The sequence below is a fragment of the Miniopterus schreibersii genome (assembly GCF_964146895.1).
Source record: "Miniopterus schreibersii genome assembly, chromosome: 1".
Lineage (NCBI taxonomy): Eukaryota > Metazoa > Chordata > Mammalia > Chiroptera > Miniopteridae > Miniopterus > Miniopterus schreibersii.
The window spans coordinates 107646107-107665507 of record NC_138101.1 but is presented as its reverse complement, the minus strand read 5'-3'; the positions used below and the strand labels follow the sequence as shown (position 1 = coordinate 107665507).

At 49.7% G+C, this 19401-nt stretch overlaps 1 protein-coding gene across 5 annotated transcripts in view; it reads left to right on the top strand.

The window, feature by feature from the left end:
- PSTPIP1 (proline-serine-threonine phosphatase interacting protein 1) overlaps nucleotides 1-19401 on the top strand; it is a 38731-nt gene that overhangs the window by 8101 nt on the left and 11229 nt on the right. For 4 of the 5 annotated variants that reach the window (XM_081136154.1, XM_081136153.1, XM_081136152.1 and 1 more), the window contains exons 2-6: nucleotides 8943-9043; nucleotides 9769-9843; nucleotides 16340-16374; nucleotides 16602-16708; nucleotides 18909-18971. In XM_081136154.1, coding sequence (XP_080992280.1) covers nucleotides 8943-9043; nucleotides 9769-9843; nucleotides 16340-16374; nucleotides 16602-16708; nucleotides 18909-18971 — 381 coding nt within the window. The remainder of the gene's footprint in view (nucleotides 1-8942; nucleotides 9044-9768; nucleotides 9844-16339; nucleotides 16375-16601; nucleotides 16709-18908; nucleotides 18972-19401) is intronic. The other variant, XM_081136156.1, reaches the window with a different exon arrangement.

Below are 19401 nucleotides of genomic sequence, written 5' to 3'. Positions count from 1 at the left end.
CTGGAACATTTCATCATCCCAAACAGAAACTCTGGACCCATTAAACAATAATTTCCCATCTCCCTCCCTTCTTTCTACTTTCTGTCTCTATGAATTTGCCTAAATAGGAACCTCATATAAGTGGATCATACAATAATTGTCCTTTTGTGTCTGGTTTACTTCACTTAGCATAATGTCTTTTAGGTTCATTCATGTTTTAGCATGTATCAGAATTTCATCCCTTTTTAAGGCTGAACAGTAGTCACTCACCTTGCTGAGCCTCAGTTGCTCATCTGTAACATGGAGCAATAACAGCACAGTGGACATTACAGGGTTCTCTGAGAATTAGAGGTGATAAGATATCAAGAGCACTGGTGTCTACCTGTGCACATCCTACCCAGTTCCCTTCCCTGAATTTGGAACCTGGCCCTGGCTCCCATTAAGCTCCTGGGAAAGTCCCACATCTTTCTCTGACCCAGGGCCCTCTTCTAGCTGGCCTCAGGCCACATCTTCGGACACCTGCCCTAGCCCCCTCAGATTTTTCACTGCTGCCTTTCAGGCAGGCTTACATCTCTGAGCATCAAATTTCCAAGCTTCTAAACCTGAGGGGCTCATTCCCACCTCCAGGCTTCTACCCAGACTTGTGCTCACCCCTAACCTCCTGCCCCTCCCTGTTCTCTTTTCTATACATTTTGGTTTCATAAAGCAGAAGGGAGAAGTAGGGGATTGAGCTTGGTCTTTAAGATTTGAGATGGTAGAAGGGAAGTGGGCAATCATCACAGGCTGGGGAAAGCGGACTGTGATAGTGGAGAGTTTTCCTTCCTGATAATCGGAAGAAGCCTATTTAAAAGAACAAAGCTTTCAAGCCAGATAGACCTTGGTCTAAAGCCAGGCATACCCATACAATTGCTGTTTGATCCTGGACAAATTCCGTAATCTCTCTCATCCTCAGTGTCCTCAAACAATAGCACCCTTTGGTCACTATTACTGAGATAAGAAGCATCAGATGCACATACTAGGTCCTCTTCTGGTGCCTGTGATGCCCAATCTCACCCAGGTATGTGGATTCTTGGGAGGCCCTGAAAGTTCACAGAGCTCTGACAGAACCTGTGGAAGGCTGTACGGTGACTGTCAGACACAGGCCTGCAGGATCCGCAGCATGTTGGGCTCAGAGAGGACCCAAGCTGAGGGCCCCAGATGTGTCAGGGGCCCAGCCAGCTGGGCTGCTTGGCTACTTTGGTGAGGAGCCCTGGGAGGCCCTCTGGGGCCATCCATCAGACTGGGGGGTCAGTGGAAATACATTTCTAATCTCAAGGCCCTGTCAACCCAGCTAAACCCAGAATAGCCCATCTAACCACATTCAACACGCTTTGGTTTTTCTAAAATAAATGTCTGTCTTTGCCTTCTCAGCTCTCTCCCTGTGACACCTATCCTGAACTATCTTAGAAAAGCTGCAAATCACTTCACATTTATCTGCTTATGCATGGTCCCCTCCAATCCTTGGGTCAGGGGACACTTAGACCCCAAACACCTAGTACAAGGACAGGTCCTCTCTGTGGAATCTCCAACCTGCTCACAGACAGCTAGTGATGGGGCACTTTCCACCTATTGAAGCAGCTTGCCCTGCATTCCATAACTGGGGTCACTTCAGCTCTTGGAAAACCCTTCCTTGTATTGACCTAGAGTTGGCCTCCCTGTCTACCCCACTGAGTCCTGCCTAGAGCTCTGATAACACCAACCATAGACATTCCCTCTCTTTCTGATGGCCCCACAAAGGTCTGCAGGTGACATCATTCCTCAAGGGTTCCTCAAGGGCTTTAGCTTGAGATCGTCTCTTTACCCACTCCTCCTCCTGGGATATTCTGGGTAAGCAACCAACTTGCCTACTGAAGTCTGTGGTCATCCATCCATCCATCCATCCATCCATCCATCCATCCATCCATCATCCATCCAACCATGCCATACCTGGGTGTTTGGTCCTTTGCCTTCCTCAGTTTGCTGAACAATAACAGTGAAGGTGAGCCCTACTGTGGGATAATAGGTGAGGGGCAGGAGAAACAGCCTGACTGCTACTCATTGACTTATTCTCTCAGAGCTCCAGTTTCCATATTTGTACGACTATTATAAGAAGTAGAGGGAATGGGTCTGTCTGGTTTATTTAAAGGTGCTGGGTAATAAGTCTTTGAATCCGCAAGCAAATGGTGTGGCTCCCTCCATGGGGAACCTCAGGAGCCAACAGTTATAAAGCCACTTTGTCTTAAGAGTCTCCCTGAGGCACTTTATTCAGCTCTTTGATCAACTGGTTTGCTGAGCAGTGCTGTGCAGACACTGGTCACGAGGACCCAGTAGAGAACCAGACAAGTCCATTCTACCTTCATGGAGCTGCCTTCTGGAGAGTTCAGTGCTCACTACCTCAGGTTTCCTAACAATCCTAATGATTGGCTTTCTTGAGAGGTCCACAGAAGACAAGCAACAGTAAACTAGTTGCTAGCTACAGAAGTCCCTAATGTTAAACTGGTGTGAGAAATGAAAGGCAAAACCACCTCAGTTCTAAGCTGCCCCTCAGAGTTGTTCAGAATTGCTATTCTCATCTTCTGGAGCTTCTGAGATGAAAGGGAGAGTCTAGTCTCCCTGTTCTGTCTCCTCTACCACCAAGAAAAGGTGTTTTTTATTTTAAAAAAAGTTTTTAAAAAACGAAAAGCATGTCAGACATCAGAAATGTTTTTGACAAGAATGGTTAGCACATTACAAAATGTTTTCTTAACTTGGTAGAGTGAAAGCAGGAAACAATTTTTCTTTCTTCTACCTTCCAGTGCCACTATTAGATTGCTATTCCCCACCGCTGGGCACATGTTAGAACTTTCCTAGTCCTTTTCAGATATAGCTTACTCCTGTTCAACAAACTAAGGCCAGAATTTCACTCTCAGTTTAAAGCTTCCCAGGCTTCCAACTGTATGTTTGAAGCCTATGATAGGAAAAGAGGACAGGGTCCATTTCTTCACTTGCCATGTTCTACCAATACCCACTGCCAGCTGTTCCTGGTGTCTCCATGTACAGGGCAGGCATGGGTCAGGACTCTAAAAGGGCAAAAGGTCTTCTTCCTGGTACTGTTGTAGCTGGTGTAAGTGTAGCAGGTGGTAGATGCCCACAGATCAGCTCTTCCTCTCCTGGGCACCTAGGCTGGTTCTTTGCTACCCTGTACCCCTGGAGTAACCCCCTGCAGTATCCATCCATGTTCTGCTGCTGCCTGCCTCTGACCTCTCCCAGTCTCATCCAACAGTCCACTCCACACAGCTTCTTTTGGTGCTGCCTCTCTCCCTGTCAGGCAGTTCTCAAGGGTAGAGAGTTACAAGGATGCTCTTCCCAGTTACCTTCCATGGCCCCCAGTTAGTTCCCAGGTAAAATATCAGTGCCAATTCCTGGACAGGCCAACCACTTCCACCCAGCCTCATTCTTCTTTCAGCCCCCAGGCAGCTCCAGCCCATCTCCTGACTTCAGACTTCTCTAGGTAAGACACCACCACTGGTAGCCATGGCTTCCAAAAGCCAGCATACACACATCAACTTCCCTGTTGGAAGGTCAACTGAAGGTCACATCTCCCCTTATAACCCATTTCACAGTGAGGAAGACCCAGAGAGAGCAAGGGACTTTACCAAGTCTACCCAGCTTATTCTTGGCAGATGGGAACCAAATCCAGGCCTCTCCCTCCAAGGTTAGAGGTTTAGCTATCTTCTGATATACTTTATATTCTGAAATTCCATGTAAAGGAGCACTTGAAAAAGGTTCTGCTGTCTTTTAAATGGACCTTCTGGTAGGGGAGGGTGTGTGGGGGCTGTGGTGGGGAGATGATGCCATTTTTATAGCCTGGCCACAGCTGGGGGAAGGCTGTGCTGTGTGGGGGAGAGGGTGGAGCAGGTAGAGATGGGGCAGGGATGGGGAACTACCACTTGCAGAACAGCCACTAAGCTTAGGGCTTTGCAGAGAGGTGAAGAAATGGGAGGTTAAGAGCCAAGATCTTGGTCTGTGAGAGCTGGGTTCAAATCTCAACTGTGCCCTGCAGTTCCCCGAACAGTTTAGGTAACCTCTGGGTTCCCTTGTCCTCAGCTATTAAATGGGGATAATCATCCTTAACTCAGTACCTGCCTCAAGGCAAGTTCTGATCACTATCACTATACACATGATTTCATTGGATTCGCAGATCAATCCTACGTGGTAGGAACTATTAGGCCCATTTTTACACATGGAGGAGTAGAAGCTGAGAACTACCAGGGTCACCAGATGAGGTGTGAATCCATATCTAGTCTGCTGAACTCTGTCCAGTCTCTCAGACCAGGCCTGGGCACCCTCCCTGACTTGGCAGCCATTGTCTATCCTGATGGGGTTATGCCCTAGAGGGATGGCTGTCAGGGCCAGGAGAGAGAATGACCTCTGTCCCCATTTCCTCAATGAGGAAACCAGGTTCCAAGAAAGGAAGTGGCTTACTCAGGGCCCTGGTCCCTGGAGCCACCAAGAGTGATATGGGTGAGATTCCAAGATGGTGGCAGATTAAGTGGAAGCTACATTGACACCCTCCCAGGACCAAACAAATTAAACTAAAATATAGAAAAACCATCTTGAATAATCAACTGAAAACTAGATGGAGAGAATCCTTATAACCAAGACTGCAAAGTGGAGACTGCATAGAGACTGGTAGGAAGTGTGGAGGCATGAGAGGGCTGGCTGGGCTCCCACAGGCAGCAGCTAAAGTTCCAGAGGGATATCTCAGCTGTGGGGTGTTCCCACTGAGGACCCTTGGGTCTAAGCCCCAAGCTGGGCTCACGTAACATTTGGCCCACATAAGGTGCCCACATAACATATGGCCATGAAAAGGAAGCAGGTTTCTGTCTGCCAGGGAGAGGCAGCTGGAAATGCAGGCACCTTCTTAAAGGGCCAATGCACAAAGTTTCATGTGCAGCCACTCACCTTGGGCTCCAGCAGAGAGAGGGCAGAGTGGACTGGAGTGGTGTGAGGAGAATCTAGGATTGGGAGCTCTGGGGATAGAGTTCCAATTCCTGTGCTGAGTCATTCCCCCATACTGCAGGGAACATCTTTCTCAGGTAGACCTTTACTATCTAGGCAACTTTTGCCTGAGGGGGAGAAGCAATTACCCCACCCTGTTGGAAAACCTCAAGCCCCACCCTGTGGAGTTTATGTCTTGCTGTGGTCTATAGCCTGAGGCTCATTAAGAGACTTAGAATATCAATTAGCCTGCAGGTGGAGGTTGAACTCTGGATGCTTTGAGCCTTTGCCTGATCGGCTTCTGGGCCCAGGGCTAGGAAAAGCAGATCTTGGTGCACATCTTGGTCCTTTCCAAACACACACAGCCTCAGCAGAGAGCCACAAGCTGCGGATTGCTGAAGGCTCCAAACACTGTACTCAGGGCCAGTCACAAACAGCATCTGACACTGGCTTGCACCAGAGACCCTCCAAAAAGACTGGGACTTGTAGCATATCCACCTAATACATAGAAACAAACCCAAACAGGCAGCCAAAATGGGAAGACTAAAAAACAAGCCCCAAATGAAAGAATAAGAGAATTCTCCAGAAGAAGAACTAAATGCAATGGAGATAAAAAATTTATCAGATATAGAGATCAGAATAATGATTACAAGGATGCTCAACATCATGAGAAAAGATACAGAAACTATGAAAAAAGACCAGTCGGAAATGAAGAATGACATAGCAGCAATAAAGAACACAGTGGAAGGAATAAACAGCAAATTAGAGGAAGCCAAGGACTGGATCAGTGAATTAGAAGGCAGGATAGAAAAAAAATCAATGAGACAACCAAAAAGAAAAAACAATTGAAAAACAGGAGGAAAGCTTAAGGGAGCTGTGTGTCAACATGAAAGGTAACAATATTTGCATCATAGGAGTGCCAGAAGAGGTCAAAAGTAAGCAAGGGTTAGAGAACCTGTTTGAAGGAATAATGGCAGAAACCTGGTGAAGGCAAAAGTCACACAAGTTCAGGAGGCACAGAAAATCCCAAGCAAAAAGAACCCAAAGAGGACCACGCCCAGATACATCATAATTAAAATGCCAAAAATGCAAGACAAAGAGAGAATCTTAAAGGCAGCAAGAGAAAAGCAATCTGTTACCTACAAAGGAGCTCCCATAAGGCTGTCAGCTGACTTCTTATCAGAAACTCTAAAGTCCAGAAGGGAATGGCATGAAGTATTCAAGGTAATGCAAAACAAGGATCTGAAACCAAGAGTACTCTATCCAGCAAGGCTATCCTTCAAAATAGATGGTGATATAAAGAGCTCCCCAGGCAAAAAAAGGCTAAAGGAGTTTATCACCACCAAACTAGCTTTGCAAGAAATGTTAAAGGAACTGCTGTAATACGAAGTACCAAGAATGCCTAGTAAAGCTCCTCTGTGAAGCTGTTCAGACCAGGGCTTTTAATTGCTGGGAGTTTTTTGACTGCTGCTTCAATTTCATCAGTTGTTATTGGCCTATTCAGGTTTTCTGATTTTTCCTGATTCAGTTTTACATGATCTCACTCATATGTGGAATCTAATGAACAAAATAAACTGATAATCAAAATAGATCCAGAGACATAGAAGCATGGAACAGACTGAGGGATCTCAGAGGGAAGGCGGGGGTGGGGGAGTGGTTGGGGATTAATCAAAGAACTTATATGCATAACTCATGGACACAGACGATTGTGTAGTGAAGGCCTGGTGGGGGGGCGCATGCAGAGTCAAGGGGATTAATGGGGAAAAAAGGGGACATTTATAATACTTTCTACAATAAAGATAATTTTTTTTTTTTTTTAAAAAGTGATATGGGCAGGAAAGGAGTAAGTGATGGTAAGTACAGAAAATGTTTCTCTACCTATCCAGTAGGGTCATGGCAGGGCCATAGCCAGCTCCAGGCCTGGACAATGGCTCACACCCAGATCCACCTAGAGTGGGAAGCAGATATAGGCTGTCCCTGGACAAAACAGGGGAACACAGGCCTTCCCCACACTGCCTTGAGGCTGAAGCAGGAATATGCTTTCTCTTGCCTATAGCTTTCCTGAGTACCTCCTCCTGGAGCCTTGAGAGAGAGCCTGCATCCCTGATCTAGTCCCTCCAGGGGGAAAGTGAGGCCCAGAGTGGCCACGCTTTATAGGTGGCAAGACCTGCAATCCTATATCTGGTTTGAGCAAGCCTCTCAAAGGAGAGAATTGCATCTGTTGGCCACCCAGCACCCTACCCCAGGGTGGGTTACCCTAGATGCCCCATTGTGGGGCTTCTGGCTGCTTGCTGGTTGTCAGTACTTAATCTTCAAAGCCAGCACAGCCCTTCTCTAAGGCAGCAGTCCTCAACTGAATGATAGCCTGAAGTACAGCTTTGATTTGAGGTGGAAAGAATTTGAATAATCATTTTCAAAAGTTATTTTTTAAATAATTTTTTTGAAGTTTCAAAATTTTAAAAAACAGTTGATGGGATGTTTAATGAATGACTGGTATAGGTATGTGGCTTTGGGAACTGGCCAACCTGAGTTCATATCCCAGATTCTCTGACCTTTACCAGGTGAGTGACCTTGAGCAGTATCTTCCCTCTTTGGGCCTCCTCCTCACCATCTTTACTTCCTTGGGTATGTGTTTTCAATTGGATAATGGCTGTGATATTCTTGATGCAGTGTGTGGCAGGTGGACTCCACAAATAGCAATTTCACAAAGGGCAAAGCCATGGGCAGGTTTCAGGTGACAGAGGCAGTGGGTGCACAGAAAGAAGTGAGAGGACTTCCTTTTGGTAGCTTTGGCATTGTGGAAATGTCAGCATGAGCCCATAAATGAGGGGGACCAGTAGGGAGCTCTTGGTATTTAGAGGGTGAAGCTGGGTGGGTGCAAGAAGAGAAAGTCAGGGTACATCTCAAGGGGGTGATCTGGTGCTCGGTCTTGTGCTGGAGAACCAACTGATTAATTGATTGGATGATTGGTTCATTCATTTCTTCAACAGTATACTGCCCATATCCAAGCAATGAATCAGAACTCACCCCCTTGAGAAGGTGGCTGGGGTGAGGGTGCAGTCTGGGGGAGGTTGCAGCTCCCAGAGAATCAGGTACTTCCCTGGAAAAGGCTAGTCACTTGTGATGGTAGCTTATTGAACTGCAGCTCCTGCTAGCACCACCATGGCTCTGAGCAGAGGATGAACAAGATTCTAGATCCTGTGGCACTCTGAGAACATGAGGTCCTAGGGACCCAGCCTGCAGGGCCCTTTCTGGCTGCCTTCTGCCTCCTCCAGAATGGCCAATGTAGCTTTGATTTTTGCTTCTGTTTCTACTCTGGGAATAAGGACAGAGGGGTTCCCTGGACATGGGGCTGGGAAGGAAGAGGAGAGTGTCCTGCTGCAGGGCTGGACTCCAGTCAGAGTTCTCTACTCAGCTCCATGCCATCTCTCCCAGACACATGGTAGGCATGGGAGGATTACTTGAACCCACACAGAGAACACATATAGTGCAGAGACCATACAGTGTAGAGGTGAAGAGCATAGACTTGACCCAGACAGCTTTCAAGCTGTGTCACTCTGGGCACACTTCACCCATCTGTGCCTCAGTTTTCATACTTACACAGCTAAGATAATAGGGTTATTGAAACAATGACAGGAGTGAGCAGTACAGGGGACCCTATAAAGGCTGTCATCACAGGTCTTGGTGGTGGCCCTTCCCATGGCTATCCTGTGTTGAGGAGTTGATGTCTCCTGGACTGTAAGCCCTGATACCAGGTAGGTCTCACTTATGCACCTGGTGCCTCCACATATGGGGCGGTGCCTGTGTGCCTGTGTAAAGCCAGGTCCTGAATCTTAAGAGCTTGCCTTTGAATGAGGGAGATGGAGGCAGATGAGGAGGTGGTCAGAAGGGTACTTGCCAAGCTGAGCTCCCCACTCAGCACTGCCCAGTGTGGCCCTCATACATCCCTCTGTTCTTTGTGACAGTGCAGGGACTTCACAGCCCACACCGGCTATGAGGTACTGCTGCAGCGGCTGCTGGATGGCAGGAAGATGTGCAAGGACGTGGAGGAGCTGCTGAGGCAGAGGTGAGCACTGACAGGGTAGGTGAGGGCAGGCAAGGGAGAGAGGCCACCCTTCACCCAGCTCTGGAAAATGGCTAAGGCTGCCCATCCCAGCCAAGTTGCTGTCAGGACAGAGGGGGTGTGGGGGCCTGGATAAAAGAAAGTGAAGAGATTAGCCAAAGAACATATAAAGTATAGCCCCTAGACACAGACAACAGTGTGGTGAAGGCTAAGATGGGCGGCGGTGGGCAAAGGGCAGGGAAAATGGGGGACATCTGTAATAGTGTCAACAATAAAAATTTAAAAAGAAAATAACCATTTTTGCTGATATTGAAAATAATATGGGCACATTAAAAATATTGAGAAACTTGGGCCATTTTTCTTAAATAGTATTGCCATTTCCTTTATTATTTTATAGAACACTTTATACATTAAAGTTATTTTCCTTTTTCAAAAAAAAGAGTCATGAGTGTGGCTCTCCTGTGTTTCCCCAGACATGGGCCTTCCCCAAGTGAGCAAATAATATGAAGTCCCTTGAGATATACCTGCATTTGGCCAACATTTATTTAGAGAAAGGGCTGGGGGCTTAACTTTCTCAAGGAGGAGCCTGGAGGGCCAGCCTTCCCCCAGATGCTGAGAGAGTGGCTTCCAGGGTCCTGTTGCAGACTTCTGAGGTATCTGCAGACATTTGAGGGGGCCATGGCCAGCAGCACTGGAGGAGATACAGTGCCCATGCTTTGTTTTTGCAGGGCCCAAGCTGAGGAACGGTACGGGAAGGAGCTGGTGCAAATTGCCCGGAAAGCAGGCGGCCAGACAGAGATCAAGTAAGAAGTCCCAGGCACTTTCCGGGCATTTAGACAGGGTTTAGTATGGACCGGGAAGGGCCAGGGAGGGTCTAGCTGGCTCCCAGGGCAGGGGTGCCTAAAGGACAACTCTCTTGGGTATTGAAAAGTCGGATTCTGTGTATGGGAGAAACTCCAGTGGTCTGAGTGGCAGGAAGGCCCTGGGCAGGAGCCATCTGTCCTCAGATACTTGGAACACAGTCCATACAACCTGGGCAGCCTCCCCCAAAGTCCTGAGAGCCCTGAGGGGCAGGTGACAGGCCTTCTACTCACTGCCCAGCCCCCTACAGCATTCACTCAGGCTAGGCTGCAAGGTGAGGATACATATGCATTCTAGTACCGCTTCTCACCTACCAGCTGTGTCATCTTGGGCTGGTCACTGACACTCTCTGTGCCTCCATTTCCTCACAGGTGAGGCAGGACAATAATGCAACATTCCTCAAAAGATTAAAGGAGTCCAGGGGCTCAGCTCAGGCCTGGCTAGGAGGTGAGGCAATAAAGGCAGCTGATGCTGTGAAGCAGCCAGTCTTCTTGAGCCTTGAGACCTGGGTCTCTGTGTGCAGAATGCTGGGCAGGGGAGCAGATGGGGAAAGAGTAACGATTTGAGGATGGCTGAAGGAGAACTTTCGAAGAGTGGAGTGGAGGGGCTACCTTGGGAAGATGCGGATTCTCCTGCTGGGTGATCACCGAGCCAGCCTGAAAGGCAGACAGAGTGCTGGACTCCAAGTTCTAAAAGGGCTCTGATGAGTCCTTCTTCTCCTATCCAGGAGCCCCAAGATCTGACCCTAGCCTGCAGCTGCCATAGCAACCCCTGATTCTTGCGCCTGCTCCATGGAAATCAAGCCTTTGAGTGTCTGGCTCTGCCCAAGGAAAGTGGCCCCGAAAGCTCCAAAGCCTGGAACCAGATCCTCTCATTTCAGGGCCCTGAACACTCTCTAGGTCTTCTAAAGACCCAGGGGATGCTAGCTGGTTGCTGCTTCCCACCTGGATCCAGAGAAAACATTCAAAGAGCTAAAGGAAGGTTTTCAAATGGTATGAGCCAGGGGAGATGAAAGCTCAGTTCCTGCATTGGACTAAAGAGCATGAATGCAGACTAAGAATTCATGAGCTCTAGTCCTCTCTGAGTCTGGTTCTCATCTGCCCACTCTAGTGGGCTATTGTGAAGATCAACAGGAACATGGGCTGAGGGCCTTCCAGGGGCAGAGCCAAGGCTAGTTACAGGCTGGACACAGAAGAGGGTTCAGGATATGGTGAGGAATGAATGGAGTCTGCTGGGGCCCTTCTTTGCCTGCTCCAGTTGAGGGAGCATGACCAAGGAGGAGTCCCTGCCTGACTCCTAGGCCAGGAAAACTTTCCCTGAAAGAGAAACTACCTCCTTCGAGGAGTTGGAGAGGGTGCTCCAGGCAGGGCCATGATGGGAACCCAGGCTAAGGAGCTGTGAGTCACAGGGGATTTAAAACAGTGAAGAAGAAGCCACTAAGGAAGAGCATAAAATGGGAGTGGAGCCAGGGGGTTAGTGGGAAGGATGAAGAGGCATCCAATATCTTGTCTGGTTTTTAGAACTATGAAGGGGCCGGCGCAATGTTCTGGGCAGCCCTGATCCCCTGTGTGAGCACAGGAGGCTGAGTGGGGCAAGGTCTGCCCTGCCCTATATACTGAATGACCCTGGGATGGTCACTACCCCTCTCTGCGTCCAGGGTTCTAAACTATGAAAGGGGACAGTCACCTTTACGATTTGCTCTGGGAAGTCACAATGTTGAGCAGAGAGCAGCAACCACAGGGACGTTTAGTAAACACGGGGTCTTTACAATTTCACAGGCCTCTCCATAAGTCAGATAATTGGGATCACCCTGCTTAGTTTGGGGCTGAGAAGCCTGACTAAACAGCCTTGACCATTTCCTTTGGGGTCCAGCCCCTCTGTGGCCCAGAATGGTGGAAACTGTTCACCCCTGTGAGCCCCTGGAGGGGCAGCCTTCATCCAACATGGGAGCCCCAGCCTGGGGTAGGGAACAGAGTCTGGGTCTGCCTTGTTGCCCACCAGGAAGAGCTGGAGCCTGGGTTAGGTGTGCCTAACCTGCAGCAAGAGAGGCAGAAACAAAACTTGCAGGGGCCTCTACAGCCCAGCCATGGAGGTTTCAGAGCAGGCTGGAAGTAGTGTGAGAACCAGCACTGCTTGAGCTTTCCACCAACCTGGGGTAACAAGAGGAGCAGGGCAGAGCAGGGTGAACTGGGGAGGACACCTCATGGGAAATTCAGAGATGGAGGGGAAGCACCTTTCTTCCAAAGGACTGGCATGGACAAAAGCCGGAGGTGGGAAAGTACAGGGCACATTCAAAGCCAGTGAATGACAGAAGCAGCTCACGGGCTGCCTCCCTTAGAGCCATGCCCCATGTAGCTCCCAGGACACAATAGGTTCTAAATAAGTGTTGCTGTTGACTCATGTGGCATGTAGTAGGTTTACTGAGACCATTTAGTTATTCACTTCTCTAACTGTGGACCAAGTACCCATCATTTATTCAGCAAGCATGTATGGAGCACCTACTATGTTCCATGCCCTACTCTGAGTCAGAGGGATTCAAAATTTTAAAAATAAATAAATTAAAGAGCCCTATCATCCTGAAGCCAGAGTCTAGCACACTGAGGTGATTTCATCCTCCCTCTTATGCCTGTCTCCCAGGAAGTTCTCTCAGACACTAGCTTTGCCTAAGTGTCCGGGTCTTGGCTTAGACCAGGTCATTCCATTCCCCCACCAACCTGGAGGGATTTTTGTGGGAAGCCTGGGTCACTTCTATGTTGTGGACACTTGTAGGGTATATTTGGGGTTGGCCCCTTTGGGAAAGGTGGCCTGACTGTTTAGCATGGGGGCTGACATCTCCTCCTGCAGGGGGAGCCCCCAGCCTCCCCATGGCCAAGATCCCCAGGTCCCATAGGATGCTCATTCTCAGCTCCTTGGAGGTCAGGCAGAGGGCTGGGGATGTACAGGATGGGTGGGGGCAAACAGAGACGACAAAGCCAGGAGGTTAAGTGACCCTAGAAATAGCCCAGCGATAGCCAAAAGGGCAGGGCTAATCAGCCTCCCTCTCCTCTGTTGCCTGAAGATGTAGCGTTTCTGCATCAGCTCTGACCTCAGGCTGGCCAGAAACCTCACAGGGGCCTGGAGGCTCAGCCACATATATTAAAGGGAGGTTACTTCTGTTTTCAAATGATTTTTCTCATTCACCTCTTTTACACATTAACTCAGCAAACATCCGCTGAGCAGTGGCAATGGAGAATGCACAAATAAGACCTGGTCCCCACACTCAAGAGATCCCCGCAAGCCCTCTCAATGCATTTTAAAGACAGCATTAGGAAGGGGTCTTCACTATTGCTTAAACCACACATCCAGCCCTACAGAAAGCTCACCTTTACTCGCCCTTCCAACTTCCAGGCCCTTTTTCTGACTGTTGCCCCCCACTTCCTCCCTGCCCAGTCCTACCCACACTTTTGAGCTCTGGCGGAAATATCCCCTCCCAACAAAGCTGTACAGGGCAGGAGTTCAGGAAATGAAGGGGAATCAAGGTGGGCAGGGCTGGGGCCAATTTCCTGTGAGCCCCTCTGTGGTTACCTCAAGCAAGGACAGACCCTGAAGGAGGATGGACTTAAATCTATACACTCTTACATGCCCACATCACCCTACTTGTCATAGCCTAAAATGCTGTAGTTTCCCTATTAGGAGAGGTTTTTTATTTGTGTTTTTTTCCCATAATTTTTCTTCCTCTGAGCTCAGAGAATGAAGACATCACTAAGGATGTTGGAGGGAGATAGGGGGCCCTGTTACCAGAAGGGGTCATCTGACACCAGCTCACTTCAGTCACAGGCTCCAGCACAGGGAGGTGAGGGGAGCCACTCCTGTCAGCTGGGAGGCAACAGCCTCCTGGTGAGCAGGTGGGCCGGGGGTAGGGAGGCCAAAGCAGGGACCTGAGGTGGTGCATGCCACATGGTAGGGAGGGTACAAAAGAAAACATTTACACTGGAAATGTAAGCTGTGTTTGAGCACAGAATTTCAGGTTGAGCATCCTGAAAGCCAAGTCAAAAGGGGCAACTGGATGAGACACACATAAGGATAGCAGTGACTGATAGCAGAGGGTAGAGGTCTGCATGGGGTTCCTGTCCTTGATTTGCAGTGGAGATACAATAGAGGAGAGCTCAAGGAGATCTTGGTAACAGTTTTTCTGAATGGCAAGGGGGAAGAACCCAGGAATGATAGAAAAGTGAAGAGAAACCATCTTTGCTGGGTCTCATGGGGCAAAGAAAGACTTCAAACAGTCTCCGAATCCTCCACAAGATCAGAATTTAAGGCCACTCCCCTGGGGAGAGTTGTGAGGAGTGAATAATTTAGGCTAGCAGCTCTCACATTTGAATGGACATCAGCAGCACCTGAGGCTTAACATAGTATGCTGGGCCCCACTGTGAGTTTCTACTTTAGGACTGGGGTGGAGCCTAAGAATCTGCATTTCCAACTCCCATATGCTCCTGATGCTGCTAATGTGTGGACCACATTTTGAAATCCACTTAGTTTAGGGAAAGGGGTCTGGTATTAATTAGACTCCCGCAGTTCTCCTCTAGGCCTAGATTCCTGAGGGTCCTGCCAGGTTGCTGCTTCTGCTTGTCCTCAGTTTCCCTAACTTCCAATGGGAGGAAGGAGTCCCCTGGAAGTTTGCTTTGCACAGATTGCTAGGAGATGCAGGCAAGATGGCAGGAGCCCTGGGTTGTCCCAGGGGATGGCGCATTGCTCTGCAGAAAGCCTGTGAGGGGCGCCGACAACTACAGAGAGTCAGCTGGGCCAAGGGCAGAGGCGGTGGAATGCATCCAGTGACAGAACATGTTGCTGTTGCCTCTGTGTGATCCCAACAAACCTGGCTGTGCTCTGGCCTCAGTTTCCCTATCTGCCTCAACTCACTGCTGCTCCTCAGGCATCCTGGTGCGGGGAAAGCCACCACGTATTTTGCCTCTTCATTAGGAGGCTACAAGCACAGGCAGAGAGTGTGGGTAAACTCTTAGGTAGAACACTGGAGGTACAGCTCATGGTAGGTTCAGGGGCCTGTGGGATCCCAAGGACTGGTGGGGTATGCAAGTGAGAGCTCAGGAAAGGGTTGCACAACAACCAGATCCCAACAGAGGTGCTTTGTACATATAAATTAATTTAATCCTCACAACACTCCTGTTTGTGCTATTATTATCCCCATTTTACAAAAGGGGAACTGAAACACAGAGAGAGTAAGTACCTTGCTGAAGGTCACATAGAGAATGAGTGGCAGAGCCTGTACTGAACCCAGGTTGTCTGGCTCCAGGGTCTGTATATGGCAGCCCAGAGCAGGAGCCCCTATCCAGGTCCTGCTGGTCTCCTATGTTGGGATTCCAAATCACCTCTTCCCTGCACAGAAGAGGGAGCTCACCCCTCTGAGAGACCCCTATCCCTGAGAGCTGATGGGCGAGGGAAAGGCACTCTGCCTGTCGGTGCTGTTTCTGACTCAAAGAGCACTCTCCCTCATGGTGCCCAATTATCTATCAGCAGAAAGAATTAGGTCCTGGCTGGGCTCCCACCCCTTTGCTCAGGCCTCAACATGGTTCATGGTTGGAGGGAAGAGCCCCCTCAGCAGGGCTACCAGATAAAATGCAGAATGCCCAGCTAAGTTTGGATTTCAGATAAACAACAAATACTTTTAAAATGTAAGTATGTTCAAATATTAATGGGAAACACTTATACTCAAAAAGTATTAGTTGTTTAATCTAAACTTTAAATTTAACTGTTGTCTTCTATTTTTATTTGCTCCATCTGGCAACCCTACCCTCTGGCATCTTCCCCTACCTTCCATGCCCAGCGCCAGCCTCTTCCCTTCCTGCTCTCCCTGCTGCCCACCCTGCTGCCTTATGACTCCTGCTGTCTTCTCTCAGGCACCCAAGCTCAGCACACCATAAAGTAAATCCCTCACCTTCCCTCCTGGGTCCCCTCAGAGGTGTCACCACTATCCACCCAGCCACACCAGCCAAGGGACAGGGATAGCTTCCCACTGTTCTCACCTGCACATCCTGTTCTCCCTGTCCTAAGGCCCCCATATTTCTCCCCTCCTCTACCCCTGCCCTGCTTGCCCCCTCCCATCCAGCTTCCTCCAAAATATCCTCCAGGCCACCTGCCTAAATCCAGGTCTGAACCCTGCCTTCATCCACCTCAGCTAGAGGAGGGGTCCAAGGAAGGAGGGAAGGGGCCCTGAGAACATGCAGAACCCAGGAGGAATTCTGCCACAGTGAGGATGTTTGATTGTTTTATAGTTTCCAGAGAAAGAGCTTTGCCTTCTAGAAATCCTAGCTCCCTTGGGTCCAGGTCAGCGTATGTGGGTGACCTAGGGCCTTCCCACCAAAATAAAGTCCCTGGGGCCAAGTGGGACTTCAGGTTCTACTGCGTTATCCTCCTGCTGACCCTGGATTCTCTGTTTTGCAGCTCCCTGAGGGCATCCTTTGACTCCCTGAAGCAGCGTAAGTCCCAACTGTCTCCCACCCCAAGCTGTAGGGTGACAGGACCTTCTGGGAACATAGACAGCGGTGGATGGATTCTGGCCAGGAGAGGAGCTCAGGCTGCACACAGGCCTGTGAGACTAACAGGATTTGGGATGACAGGGGCTGGCCTAGGTGGGGTGAATGTTTGGGTGGCTGATGCCCATCGGGTCTGATGTGGGAGATCAGCGTCCATACTCTGCCCTCAGAAATGGAGGACGTGGGCAGCTCCCACATACAGCTGGCCCTGGCCCTGCGTGAGGAGCTCCGCAGCCTTGAGGAGTTTCGAGAGAGGCAGAAGGAGCAGAGGAAAAAGGTGAGGAGGGTGCTGGAGTGCTCCCCTGTCACTAAGACCCCAAGTGTGAGGTGGCCATCTTCACTGTGAAGGTGGTAGAAGATGGACCCTCCTTATGGAGCCCATGGAGTATGGGGGCAGTACCCCAGGTTTGGGGGTGAGGGTGATTTGAAGAAGGGAAGGGGCTCAGCTCACAGACCTGGAAGCCCCCCTGGGGGTCCTTCCATGAGTTGTCTCATGTCAGGAAGAGGGGAAGATATAGATCTTGTTGACCATCCTACCACAGTAGACTGTAGAGGGGTAGTGACAGCTTGGAGCTATCCAAAGAAAGAAAACTAAATTGGGGAGTCATCAGAAACTGGTCCTGACCCCAAGGATCCAGGCTGTTTTTCCAGGAGAAAGGCAGACATGGAGCCAGTCACTGGTCACTCTTGAGGGCTCCCCAAGGCTGAGGGCACAAACAGAGCCTGCATGTTTACTTCAGCATCCAAAGATACTTCTCACCCATATGTAGAGCATGGCTATCCCTAGATGGAGGAATTGCATGGAAAGGAAGTGAGGCTTCCATCATGGGAGGTGTGCAAGCAAGAGGTTGAAGACTATGTATCAGGGAAGCTGCAGTGATGGGGTGGGAAGTGGGCTTGTTGACCTCTGTGTCCCAGAGCCCCCTCCTAAGCCTGAGACTGATTAGCTGAGCATATGGCCTGCTGGGAGGACAGATGACGATACATGCTCAGCCTCTAGGGTCTTAGTGATGAGGGTGGTGCTCTGGACAGGGAGAAAGATGTCAGCACACAGTAACACATCTTACTTGAAGATGAAGTATTCTTGTGAAATATCCAAAGAATTGAAAATAAAAAAGTCCATACAACCGAACTGTGAAGGAGAAGAGGGTGCCAGCTCATTGCTGGGCCAGGCTGGGCTTGGATGTCCTGGCCAAGCTGCTTCCCCTCTCTGTGCCTCAGTTTCCTTCTTGCAGGACAGGACACTTATGCCTACTTCCTAAGCTTTGGGGACCCAGTCCAGAACCAGGCCCCCATCAATCTTCACAAACAGGACACTGGCTCCAATCAGTGGCTCGGACCACAGAAAGTCAGTGTGACTGCACTCCGTCTGCCCACCCAGCCAGCCAGGGTCTCAGGCTTTCGGAATTCTAAATTTGCATTCCTGAGCAGTCAATTGGTCCCCAAAGCTAGCTCCAGAAACCTGCCCTGCCTTAAGGTGCTGAAGCAGGTGACCTCTCTGAGCGGGGACTTGCCTATAGAGCATGCAGAGCACCTGCTGTGACAGCAAGGTCCCAGGCTGGCTATTTTAAGCTCAACTGTGGCCAGAGGGGCTGTATGTTTGCAAAAGCTTGTTTTTAACAGACCAACACCTTCTTCAGATCGGCCAGGACCTCCACAAGTCGAGAGCTGTGATGTAGTGTGGGGGGAAGCTTGCCTGGGCGTGTGTGTGCATATGTCTGTGAGTGTGTGTACATGTGTGTGCAGAGAATGTGGGCACAAATGTGTGCATGCCTTTGAGCATGTGCATGTGTCTCAGTGTGCTTGTGTGTGACCAGGTGTCTTGCCTGAGTTCTCTCCACTGTCCCTACTGTGACCCTAGAGACAAAATGGCTCCATTTTCAACATGAGGGTCATTTCATTTCCGATTCTTCTCAGAGCTTATATCCAATCTCTGTCTAGGCTGAGTTTTGTCCTATCTGAACAAGGTGCTTTGAAGGAGAGGTCAGGGTGCATGGCCTCTGTACCTGTGTGGGGCAGTGTAAGTTTAGTGTGTGTTCACCTGTGTGAATAGGCCTGTGGCTGTGCATAGGAAACATGGGAATGTGCTTGTGTATACTTGTGCATGGTATCTATGCATACTCTGTGTATGCATGAAGGCCTGTGTGTGCAAGTGGGAGCAGCGGGGCCTGTTAGTGTGTAGTGTGTGTGTGTGTGTGTGTGTGTGTGTATGCACACGTGTAAGTTGGATATTCTCCAGCTAGAGTCTGCAGCCAATGAGAGGACACAATGGGCATACACATACATGCCCTGGGCTTTCTGCTCTGAGCAGCAATTGTGAAAGAACAAGCTGTAGGAAAGTGAGGACATCTTGTCACTACCCTCTTCAGAGCAGGGGGGGAGATACTGTACCTCATTCCACGGAAACCCCATCCTCTTGGCCTAGGGGAGCATCCAGAGGCCACAGCCCCCCACTAAGATCTTCATGTCCCCTGCAGTATGAGGCCGTCATGGACCGTGTCCAGAAGAGCAAGCTGTCACTCTACAAGAAGGCCATGGAGGTGAGTGAAAGACTCTTGGGCCATGAGGGATGCAGAGCCCAAGGTGTGGACCCCAGGAGACCTGGGATGGGTACCTGGGACAGGTCTTGCCTCAGATCATCCAGCAACATGCACGTGCTCAAAGCTGCCCAGGCCCTGTCCATGAGGGACTTTTGACTGATGGGTAGGTGGTCAGTCCCAGACAGTGGCCCACAGGGTGATCTATGCTGTCAGCTTCAACTCCAAGGGTGGAGGGAGAAGGGACTCCTGAGCTGTGTCCCCTAGGACTCTGGGTGAGGAGAAAAAGGCTTCACAAGAGGGGGCAGCATGTGCAGAGGCTAGCATCATGAGGATGCATGGTATTTTTCAGGGACTTGCTGGTGGTTTAATGTGACCTCTCCTCTACAAAGGCTGGGGGCTTGGGCAGGGCTACAATGTCCCCAATGGGAAG